At 39.4% G+C, this 12,823-nt stretch overlaps 1 protein-coding gene across 25 annotated transcripts in view; it reads right to left on the reverse strand.

Annotated features, from left to right (window-relative positions):
* Positions 1 to 720: 720 nt before the first annotated feature.
* LOC138616130 (neurexin-1a) overlaps positions 721 to 12,823 on the reverse strand; it is a 245,559-nt gene continuing 233,456 nt past the window's right edge. For all 25 annotated transcript variants that reach the window (XM_069690215.1, XM_069690220.1, XM_069690219.1 and 22 more), the window contains one exon: positions 721 to 2,643. In XM_069690215.1, coding sequence (XP_069546316.1) covers positions 2,339 to 2,643 — 305 coding nt within the window. In that variant the 3' untranslated portion in view covers positions 721 to 2,338. The remainder of the gene's footprint in view (positions 2,644 to 12,823) is intronic.

Raw genomic sequence — 12,823 nt, forward strand, 5'->3', positions numbered from 1 at the left:
AGCATGTACTATAAGTAATAAAAAGCAGGAATAGATGCAGATTTAGTGCAACACCAAGAGCCAAAAAGAAAGATGAACCAGCTCAGTGCTAAAGAGGAAAAAAGGCAACACAACTAAGTTTACACTTCCCGGTCTTCTGTTTACAGGTCTTGCAGTGCTTTCTGTTAAAATGTGACGACTAAAATGTGCCATTAGTTGTATTAATTTATTTCTAACTGATAAATGTCACTTGAATCGGGGCTAAAGACTACAAATTCAGTGTTTAGTTAGACATCAGTGAGCTTACCGGATCTCTGTAGCCTGTTATAATCACCGCTGCTTGAGTCCTGCTGCTTGAGGCTACATTAGATACTAGCATAGCACACCTGAGTCTCCCATCAAACTGTTGGCGGTCGCGATGCATTGTGGGTACTGTAGGCCCCTGGATTTGATAAGGAAGAAGAGCACGTGGAACAAAACAATGTTAGAGGTGTCTGATGCTAAATCGGCAGCAAACTCTTTTAATGATGTGAAATGTCAGCTTGACAACAAAATGAAAATCATTATACCTGCACGTCTGATAACATTTTGTCAATAGACTGGTTTAAGTTCACTTAGATAATATTTTATTCATTTGATTTTTCAAAACTAGTTTTGATAGTTATTTTTACGTGGAGTACAAGAAGAAATACAATTGAACATAAAACACTCAAGAGGAAATAAAAGAGGAGCAAACAAAGAGAATTTATAATCATCATTTATAGCTCATGGTCATTTTTCCCTCATACTCATTCCAAGTACAGGTCTCTGGAAAGCAGAATTGACTGACAGAATGACAGAACAAACACAGAACAGTTGAAAATGGAGACTTATTTGAGCTATTCTCCTCGGCTTTTGCGTCAGCCCAAGCACACACTGGACAATCTTATACCACTTGGAAAAACACACACAACAAGTTAATTTATCTTAATCTTTGTCGTCATCCATCATCATCATCATCATCATCATCATCATCATCATCATCATCATCATCATCATCGCTCAGATTCTTGGTCTTCATTCTCACTCATGTAAGTCAGGGTTGAGGAGGGAGGCAGTGATTCTACCGGTATCCTTAAAAAGAGAGCCACACAAGTTGTCACGTCTCGCCTCTCCGCTATCATCGCCTTGTGCAGGTTTTGGGAACGGTTTGGGCTTTCACTGGTCCAGGATCATCTATCTCAGGTTGGCATTTGTATATATAAAAAAAAACTATATAGGAACACATGTAAAAACAGGGGAGATTAAAATTATTATCCAACTGAAAAAAAAAAATGCAGATGTCCTCATAAAATCTTCTATGTCTAGCAACACTTAATAACACTTATGTCTTCTTTTTGTCCTTTTTTTTTTTTTTTTTATTCCAAAATGGTTTGAGGAGCAGTTATAGTTTGCATCATCTATACAACAGGCTATAAAACACCACTTTGTCACAGTCCAGAAAGCACATATAGATGTGGTTGTACTGTATATAAACATATGTACTGTAATAAGATAATTTTGCGTGCATGGCTCCCGATTGATCTCTTTTGAGACGTCCCCAGGATCCTGAGGAGACTCTCTCCTTTGAGTTCACGCGATGTGAAAACGAAGGCCTCCAGATTTCTTACTGGCACAATTGACATTTTCTTTTAAATCATAGTCTTTCGAGAGAAACTGCCATCCATTCTCATCTTTGCACCGCAGCAGCTCTGCCAGCCAGGTATTAGTCTATGCTGACCATCGCCGCCTCCTCAGTGAGTACTTTGGCTGATTCCTCTGACGTCCATCAGGGATTTTTTTTTCTCTTCCGTAACCTGATTTTTTTCTCTCCTCCTTTTGATCCACAGTAAATGTTTGGCGTTATGTATTTACTGATGCATTGTGTCATTTCCTCGAGAAAAAGTCTCAACAACACAAACACAGGCAATGTAAATGGAAACGTTGAGTTTGTAATGCTGAATCGCCATTTGCAAAGTGCATCTGTGCTCCTGTTTACCAGAAACATGGGAGTTAATCACATGATCCCGGCCGAGGAGCAAGTCACAGATGGGTTAATGTTGTTTGGAGACATGTTAGATATGCATTTAGTTCATTTTTAACTGTTTGCCAGAGCCATTATTCCATCAGTCTCTTTCTGGACCGTCTATCTTTTCTGTCTCAAGTGCTTGAGTCTAAAGAAAGTAATTTTTTCATGTTTACTTTTCAGAGCATTGTCTTATAGGAAAAAAATGACTAATTAATGTTCATCTTTGTTATTATACTGTACACATGTTGATGTCCTGATTTGTCTTTTTCATAAATGTTTCAGTTGGTCCGGTAGAGACCAAAGCTTTGACAATCACACGTAGTACTCCTTGTCCTTGTTCTTCTTGTTCTTGCTTGAGGTCTTTGCGGTGTTGACTGGCTTCTCTTTGACCACGGTGCCATTGGATTGTGCCGAGTTGCTGATGTAGTTGCGGCTCTCGTCTACGTGGTACGAGCCTTCGTCTCTGTTCCGGTATTTGTACATGGCATACAACAGGATGAGGATACACAGCGCTGCTGCCGCTACTATGCCGACCACCATCCCCGTGGTGCTGCTGGACTCGTGGAAGACCTCCAACGTGTCGGGGTAACCCTTCGGTCCAGCACCGGTGGGATTGGCTGCGAGGGAGACAAAGATATGATTACCACAAAACTTTTAAATCATTCTTACTATAAAATTATTTATTGTGGCAAATTAATGCGTGTTTCCAGCTGCATGTGCAGATCAATACCACAGTGTAATGACTGAATGCCTGAAGGCTGCAGATGTTAAAAGCAGATGTTGACTTATAGACTGGCTTCCCCACCAAATGGAAGATGAGCAGAGGAGAGACGACAAACCACAATGTCTGTCTTTAATAATGCTAAATGAAATAGTAAGGATAAAAAGAAGGATGAAAAGATGAGTCTAATTATTTCTAACTTCAATGCATTAATACAACAGCACAGTGTGAATCTTTAAGCACTTAATGATCCGACTAGTGTGATAGTTAAAACTGTCAAAAATGACCCTCACTGTTAAAGAAAACATGATTACACCATGTGGATTTTTTTAAATAAAACTCTAAAGTCTTTATTTTAAATGCTTTCACAGCAAAAAAAAAAAAAAAAAAAAAAAAAAATGACTCTGGATATTATACTCCAATGCAACACAGCTGTTCCCCCAGCCACCTGAAGATGTTGAAGTATCAGTTAGGACTTTCAATCATGTAAGACTTTGCCTTAAGTGCAAACCATTTTACCTGTCTAATCTACTTCCTATCAGCATTTTAAATCCTGTAGAGCACTATTCTGGTGATATTCACTGAACTGTAATTCCATACTCTGCTTATCTGGAAGAGTAAGGAAAGTGAAGCGCTGTTAGGAAAAGAGACATTTGCTAAATTCAGAAGCTGACAAGAAGACGAATGCGTTAATGATTCATAGAGAAGCTAACAGCTCATTACATGTTTTGCAGCACCGTCATGAATGAACAGGCCTCATTTCCAACATTCACTATATATCCAAGTTGCATGACAGTATCACGTAGTCTCTGAAAATAAATCTTTCAGAGAGAAACAATTCTTCAATTGACTCAGCAGATTTTGCCAAAGGCTGTCCCCACTTCTGTTCTGCGCTGGTGCCATTCAGTCGAGCATATTCTGAAAACACGTCAGCCCCCTGATATTATTCAGTCCTCCTGGCACATCTCTCTGTGTGTTTTTGGAGCAGTCATCATTTCTGCTTAAGCCCTCTTTGTTGCATTTGTGCAATCCAAACACTCAACACTAACATTTGGAAATGAAAGCACTCTGGTTACACTGGGGCAAAAAAATATATATATATATTTGAGGGATTTAGTGCTGGTTTTAGATCATAGTTACGTTGACGTGAAGATGTTAAGCTTCCATTTACGCCAGACAAACTAACAATAAGTGTTGAGATGCAGGTCTGAGTTATTTCCTCTGTGTTGACTGGACAGTTATTTAGCAAGCTGTGCAGCCTTCCACTTTTGTTGCTGCTTCTGCTTGTCCGCGTGCTGAAACACTCTTATGCTGTGAGTAGACTGTGGCAACGGGAATCCCTTATTTGTTGAATGATGTAAATCCCTGGTTGGGTGAGACTGGAAATAACAAATACTTGGGAGTTATTCTTTTTTATGACATCCCTATGAAACCATATCAATATTTTTTTCTTCCAATTGTTTGCTGTAAGCTGTGGCATTTAATTTGACCTATTATGGTACAATTAAAATACTAGGCTTGACTTGACATGTATGCACATGTATTACTGCATTTGTCTCTGTTATGCAAATCTGTTATATGTTTTGTGTTTGATAAATTAAATTTTTTTTTAAATAAAAACCCAACAAACCCAGGTTGGTCTCGCACAATACATTATAATTAGTTATTCTATGTTTATCCCTGTTGTATGTGTGTTTTAAAGGCTCTGCTATGATTCTGAATGCTCAAGCGCTTGTTTTGAAAGTAAAAAAGATGAGAGTGTATTGGCACAATAAAAGTATGCCTTCCAAACAGGCTGAGTCCTCACTAAGACCAGAGAGCAGATGAGTCCAGTTGTCCGAGCTTTACAAATGTCTACTGTTGGTTTCTAAAGCAGTGAATGGTTCCTGAGCACAGTATATTTCAGCTCTCTGTCATGAACCATCCAGACAGGCATCTCAGGTCATCTGGGGAAGGTTTGCAATACATATAGAGTCTAAACTAACCAGAGAAGCAGGACTCAGCTTTTATGCTCCACATGTCTGGAACAAACTCCCAGAAAAGTTGAGGTCTGCTCCAACTCTTAGTTCTATTAAATCAGGGTTTAAGACTTGTTCTGAAATTTTATTAAATCAAATTTGGGGCTATTTATTCATATTCTTTCACTGCAGTGGAACTATAACTGGATGAGTTCGACCATTATTTAGCTGGGATGTTATACTCTCCAGCACACAGTTAATGAGAACTAATTACATACTATATTTCAATGAATATATAAAGTACTTGATGTCCACTGAAATTCATTCTACGTGAGCCATCCTTCATGTCCCATTTTGCTGTCCTACTTCTACTTACTTATTTTTTCAAAAGTATTTTAGTTTTGAAAAGTAATTGCATTCTGCAGCTTTGATATCACACCAGTGTTAAAAAGACATTTCACTCTAAAACAGAAACCACGACATTGTCTCTTCATTATTTCAATCCTTTGATCTTGGCCAGTCAGAGTAATATTTCCTCACGACTACTTCCCTTCCTGTGCCAGAATTCAGTACCCGCACCACAGAACAAGCAGCTTCCTTCAAAAGGTAGAAGACATGGAAAACTAAATTTTGCTACCATTGAAAGTTTGTCATAATCACCCCTCTTAAATCTGATCACATCCTTATTTTATGACAGGCTAAGTTCTGTGAGCCTGAGCAGAGACACGGTGGGTCTTGTTACCATTAAAAAAAAAAAAAAAAGTTTCTTCCTGATCCGTGAAGGACAGGCAAAATTAATAAGGTGATACAGCACATCCCATCCTGCACACTACTCTGGTGGCAACTTCTCAAATGTCAAATAAACACAGTTTTTGGAATTTTTTTGAAGTTTCATCTGTCCTTCAGATTATAGTGAATACAATAAAATGCTATTGCAGCTCCAATAAAAAAAAAGATGATGCTAAAGATTTAGCATGTTTTTTTTTTCCACATTTACTACAAATCACACACTTTACAGCTAACTATTCTGCAAACCACTCTGTGTTTGTAGATTTTAAATGCCCCCCTGCAGTGCATTGTCTCAGTAATTGTTGCTATTGTTGTGCTCTTTTATAAATGTTAGATAACACTGAGAGAATGCTGCACTTGTGGATCATTTCCACCAGTGAATGGGGGAGTGATTGCACATCAGTTTACCCACTTCATATTCTGAACGCTGTCCAAGTTATAATACAGCTCTCCTTATGTCTCTGCTATCGCTCATCATTGTTCTCTCTCGTGTGTTGATGGCTCCAGAGACAAATCATGTTTTTTTTTTTTTTTTTTTGGATCACTTTCATTTCTCTTCCTGAGTGGCAGTTTAATGTTGAGACAAACATGGCTTTGAATGGTGCACTATGAGCTAATGATCCACACAGCAGACACTCGAGTTTTGTATTTTAGGGAGATCTCATTTATGCCGGACCAAAGGGCACTGGGAGTGTAAACTGTAAAGGTTAAAAGTTCTCTAAGCTGTCTGTCAGGAGAGGAGATGCGGCTGCTGTTCATTGACATGTTTTCCACCATGGTTAGACTGATCAGTGGCCCAAGTACGCTTCCAATGCCAGCAGACATTCAAGGACAAGCAGAGAGCACCACTGGGGGATAGAGTGTGACTGAGCGTTGCAACAGATTATCTCTGCTTGTGACAAGCCCACTTATCCTTGCAGACAGGTGTGAAGAATGCTCTCGCCTTGTGGGCAAAAGCCACTGGTTGACACGGTTCGTCCTGAGCAAGCCATTGTGTGGCATTAACAGTGAGTTACTTTCATATTTGTTATCTATCCTTTGTTTGGGGTCAAAAAGTTGAAAGTGTAGATAACATAGCAGGTTGATGGAGGATGGAGCTCTCGATGTGGCACTGGAGGGTTTTCTGTGAGACCTCAGCTGGCTCCTGCAGTGAGGTGGAGGAGCTGAGGAGGCAGGCAGCCTCAGCCTGCTGTATGAGGAGTGATCCATGTGATTAAAGGACTATGGTGCGCTGCTCTTCTCTATATGATCTAACACCTCCAGCTCTGGGCTTTGTTATTTCCTCTTGCCTGGGTCTGTTGATTGGTTCCCCACATGATGTGTTCACAAAGAGACTTTAGCTCCGGAAAACTCTCAATCAAGCGACCACTTTCACTTTTCTTTCATGACTGAAAAAGTTTTTTAAAAAGTAGAATAAGTGGGCTACGTGAAAAATTCTAATTGTTTCCTGCGATATCCAATTTGATATCTTGACGGAGAAAACTAAATGGTGACCATTGCTTAAAGGATTAACACTGCATTTAGCACAGTGCTGACACATCCACGTTTTGTCTAAAATTATTAGCATTTTTTACAGCTCATTAGTTCACATTTAGTCTCAGCAGTGTCTATCAAGCAGCCACCTAAGGGGATCCTTCATAGTCCAGTAGATCACCTGATGCACTTGATAATGCAGCTCATTTGTTACCACGTGCCCAGCTGGGCACCCTGCCCCGCTTTCCCTCAAGTTGGGTTCAGGCAAAGTGATGTGCCCGACACAAGGCCTTCAAGAAAGCCTCATAAGGGCCTCATTCAAAATGCATCTGCCTGTCTGTTCATTAGCACTTCATCACCTCAGAATGAAGGCACATAAACTGAAAAAGAAATAGCGCCTGAAACAAGTGTTTAAAATGATGGCTGCTCTTATACGCTCTACTCGAGCGTACCCAAGGGTAAAATTAGACACAGGGAAAATGACCTTAAAGTGGCGCCAAGCTTCGTGGCAGTATAGCAGGGGTGCACTTGTGAAGCGATAGAGGTAAACTCAGGGGGGTTAACTTTTGAAGGATTGCAGGTGAGTAAAAGCTGCCAGAATAACTTTCACCTCTCCATCTCATCCCAGAGCGAGACTTAAATTACAGCATCACATCCAGACCATCATAAAGTCCTTGCTGTTTTATTTACAAGGACAACAGTTAATGTTACAGTCATTTAGTCACAAATCATTTGCTTTCATCAGAGGTTCCTCAAGAAGAGATGCATGAGGAAAACAAAGGGATATGTTATACTGTGTATGACCTTAATACATAAATGTTAGGGAAACTATGGAAACAGCCTAGCTACATTTTACATTGACCAAGCAGAGAGGCCATGAACAGTGCAAAGACATGGACTATGAGACTGGTTTGGCCTCAAGGTTCTGCTTACTGTAAGGGTATATTCAATAGCATCTTTCCTCTTAATTCTACCTGGATGCTTCAGTATGGAGACAGTATGAGCTCGCCTCTCGAAGATATTAGCAAAGTGCAATGGAACATGTCATTTAAAAGCCGGTGAAATGCCTGATGTGATTTTCCTTCTTCTTGCCTGACTTCTTTTTGCCACGTGCTCCCGAGGAGAGAAATGGGATCAGAGACTCCACATTGTCAGGCGGGATTTGAATAAATGGTCCTCTTCAAAGACGATTTTTCCTCATTTGTCTCCGGCGAGACGGTTCATTTGTTTGGTAATTTGTAACAGGGTGAGGAGGTTGATGGGGGCCACAGATATAGGAAAACAAAAAGTGGAGCATGGGGGTGGGGTGTTACTTCAGGTGTGTGTGAGGCTTATTGAGAGGTAATGGAGCAACCAGGACTACTTAAGATATATTGAATGGACAGTCTGGGCTTGACCTTTCATTAACTGTTAGTGGTAATGGGTCAAAAGCGTTGTGTAGCGAACACAAGGATAATGCCCTTTTGTAAATGAATGTATTAAAGAATGTAATACACTAGAGGAGGCCGTGACAGTGTCACTCTTTGCCTCGCCTAGGTTAGAAAAGTATGCATGTAAGTCCAGGGTCAAAGAAGGAGGTCTTGTGATGAAGTACAAATAGTTACAAAGCATGTGAAGGGAGGAGTTTGGGAGTTTTTGGACGGTACAAACACAGAACTTTCACCAGGACAACCTGTGTTCAAGTCCATGAAAAAGCAATGTGACCATACGTGACATTGCTCACGTTAAATTACACATTTTAGACCAAACCAAATGAGCTTTTCCTAACTCTAACAAAGTAGTTTTGTGCCTGAACATGAACCACCTATTTTTACACTTAGATAAAGCAAAACCTGAGAGAAGCCCTTACTTGCAGTGTGTCGATCAGGGCATTGCTCAGTGTGCCCATATTTAGTACCGCCCCGATATGCACACTGCAGTCAGGGGTACTTAAAACCTGACATTGACATGTAATCATCTGGTGAACTGGCGAGTGTATTACACACTTTGATGTGATATTGGGTTGAAACGCTGCGTTTATGTAGCAGCCAAAAAAATTCAAAGAATGAAGTTATCCTTCGGTAAGAAGGCAATTAAAGGAGATTTTGGTTGAACTTGGCCCTCTGCAGGCTGCAACAGTTGATAAACATGAGCAGTGCGTCATGCACCTTTGAGAGCTTAAGGAGGTGTGGCTGCGGGTCGCCTCCAGAGCAGCATGGGCTCAGTTGGCGTGCTCAGTGACACATTGCTGTTATTCAGCCAGATTAGTGTTATACCATCTTCTTACTACACATATCCAGCCATAATCACAAGCTGTCAGAGCCGTCATGTAGTTGGGGATCAGTTTGCAGACAGGTCAACTGTATCAACTGCGGCAGAGCCAAAACATTTATTAAAATCCCTCTTTAATTATCTGAGTGTCCTCAAGAAGTGATGCAAGCCATCCTGTACTTGTGACATGCTGGCAGTGTGCCTCATGACAGCATGCATGTGTGAGTCTGGAGTGGCTCTGCTCATGCTGATGGTGGGTGATGAACTGAGAGCTGAGTGAGCATGAAATGAAGTGAGAATTATTAAAAGGTGTTTGATATAGCCAAGGAAAAGGTATGGTGCAGTTTAAGCCTCTGCCCAGTGGGGTTCCCCTAAAAAAGGCAAGATGAAAGAAGAGGACTGAGATTACTCGGCTTGAACGCCCCCGAGTCTGGAGTTCATCTTTTGATTAGATTCCTAAAGCATCAGGTTACAAGTTCTTAGGGTCTATATTTGCGATATGCACAGAGAGACTTATAGGTATGACTTGCGTCACTGTGTGGAAAGATTATGTAAAAGCTGCAGCAGAACTATTTTCTGCTGCAGATCAAATCAAACTCCAGTGATAACTGTTATTTTAGAGACATTTTGACACCTACTGCTGAGCAAATTATGTCTAGAAAATATAAAGGCACACTTTTTCCTAGTTCTTGCAATATCTCTATGGAATTTAAAAAAAAAAAAAAAAAAAAAAAAAATATATATATATATATATTTTTAAACAATTCAGTAGGTGATGAAATAAATAGTGAGGTTTTTAAGCTTAATTTACTTGAGAATATATAATACAGTATAATTACCCATCAGGGGTTTGGGTTTACTAACCATTTCATTCTGTAAAAGCTTTTGATTTTGTTTTGCCTCATTCTCTTTTACAACAACATGACCAACATCATATGATAATTATTGTATTTTCTGGCTCATAGAAAGTAATGGTATGCACACAGATTAAAGGTCTTTCATGCTGTTGTTTGATGAAGTCAATTAAAATGCAATACTTTAGAGCATCTTTAGAGATTACTGTTTGCACATCTGTGAACTATTGGGTAATATTTCAGAGCCCTTATAATTACTTATATTATTACCGTAACTGACCTTTAGCTGTGCGGATTTTCTTTTCCTGGCTAAGCAAACTCTTTCATGCCCTACTTAGACTTATAAACAGACACATTGTGTTAGCATCAATGTCAGCACACCCAAAAAGATGTGTGGTAGAAAAATAAAAATAATTGAAAATATAAATATGGTGGGATCAGTAAAGAGAAAGACTGACAGTAAGTGTGAAATCCTGTTTCCTCTCAGAACACACTTCATTTGAAATAGGACGTAGAAAGAAGACTTGGATGGAATAATCCTCCGTGAAAGAGTGCAGAAAAACAAAAATGGCCAAATTCCATAAGTTTGTCTGTGTAAATTGTATGAAATAATAACAGCAATGATGTTTGCAAAAGAGCAAACACAAGGCTTGAAGGTCAACAGTGTCATTTGATGGGCACAAGCTACAATCATATTCAACAAACATCGGGCTTTTCATTAGTTAAAGCATCTGTGCGAGCGGCAGTCTGTTGGCATGCAAGGTGCATGACACTCTCTTCAGCAAAGGAAGAAATGAACACACACAGAGTTCCAGCTGGGTATGATTGAATAACCTATTAAATGTGGGCACTGACCTCTTAAGCCAGCACAATGCTCTTAATGTTTCATTAATCTCACAGCTACTTTTAAAGCAATAATTTACTCCCCCCCCCCTCCTGGCTGGGTGCATTTCAGTCATGGCCGTCGGGTTAATGAGAGTATTCATTTGCTGTTTGATTTATTGGTTTACTTTATGTATTGTTTTTCCACCCATAAATTAAATCTATTTAAACAAATGTCAAACACATTAGTAGCTGCTAATGTCACTGTAGGATGCTTGAGGATAGAAAAAGATGAGAGAGCATAGAGGGAAGAGGAAACTAGAGATGATTAACCTTCACCTGCCTATGGGCGATCCGCAGAGAAGGGCTATTGGAGCAGACAATAAAGGCACTGAAAGATTATTTGTGACATGTAGAAGGGCACGTATGGCGAAAATCTCACCGAGGCTGCTGGTATGAACTTCTATTTGTCAGGGAGCATGTTTCGTTCGTACAAATCACATTCCACGGGACTGCATGTTGCATAATTAATGATGGTGGATTGGGAGAAAAGTAAAGGTGTCAAACATATAAAAGATAAACATCCAGCTGAAACATCCGGTGCTGTGTTAGGATAGATAATTCTACTTCTGTTCACGCTGTGCAAAGAAAAAAAAAAACATGAGAGGCTGGGATCAGAGAATCCTAAATTCAGAGGAGAAACATTGTGTATTCTGTCAAGAGCAAGGGAAACCTCCTCATGCGTTCCTTCATCATTTTTTTCAGCATGAAATATGCTGGGGATTGTTCTCAAGCAACAATTAAGGGGGTATTATTTTGGCATTACACAATGACTGTGTTCATTAAAGACAGAAAACTTTTACTACACCAATTATTAATGACCTATGAACATCAGTTAGAACTAAAAGTTTGAATATTCGCTAAAGGAATGTCCGACACCTTATTGTCCATTGCACACCAAACTCAATAAACCATGAATGAATAATTCGATATGTTGTTGTTACTGTTACGTGCGAAGCTACAATCAGTAGCTTGTTAGTTTGGATAAGCATATACTGTAAATAAGGGCATTAGGGTTGTTCTTACACAGATTAAACAAAATAGATATGCGTTAATTAGCTTTAGTGGTGCTGCTAGATGTATTTTATTGCCACTGGATAGCCAAGCCTTGAAGCCTCAGGTCTGGTATTTTGGGTGTCAGCATGTACATTTTTGTATATGGTCTATGTTTCAGCCTTTAAGGTAAGCTAATTTGCTTATTGTAGTGCCATCATATTTACCAGGCAGACATGCAAGAAAGTTAATAAACAAATATACCAGAATGGGGAATTATTGATTTAACCGAATGAATAACGAATAAACAGTTGAGTGGAATTATTTTATTAATTATTATTATTATTATTTATTTTATATTTTAAGTTATTGTGGAATTATTATTAAAAAAAAAAAATCACACAGTATAGTAATATATTTGAACCCAAGGCTCAGCACTCAATTTTATTGAAAAAAAAAAATATCATATATCAAAAGCTATGTAACAAACACAACATATATTTTAAATTAGCATATATCCACAACTGTTTTTTAACTTTTGTTTTTAATTCCATCCTACCAGTGACACAAGTAAAAGGTGTAAGATTCAATCATATTTAGTGACTAGAATTGAACCAATCTGCACAACGACGGAGAACTCCCTCAGAGGAGAAAAAACTAAATAACGAGGAACAAAGGCAGTTGCAGGACGTAACCATGCAACCTTGGTCGTGTGTCACCGTGCAGCAGCTGCCCTCCATCAACGGCCTGCATGACGCCAATGAAATGAAGCAGGCAGGTAAGAGACATCCGTTCCATCTGACCCCATGCAGCTCAGCAACTGCCTCTTCCATTAACTTTCCCCATGAAAACTGAGGTTAGTACTGGGAAATCAGTG

The sequence above is a fragment of the Brachyistius frenatus genome, unplaced genomic scaffold (genome assembly GCF_029030835.1).
Source record: "Brachyistius frenatus isolate BFR_SWC_R1_liver_20210118 unplaced genomic scaffold, ASM2903083v1 Contig_8, whole genome shotgun sequence".
NCBI classification, from domain to species: domain Eukaryota; kingdom Metazoa; phylum Chordata; class Actinopteri; family Embiotocidae; genus Brachyistius; species Brachyistius frenatus.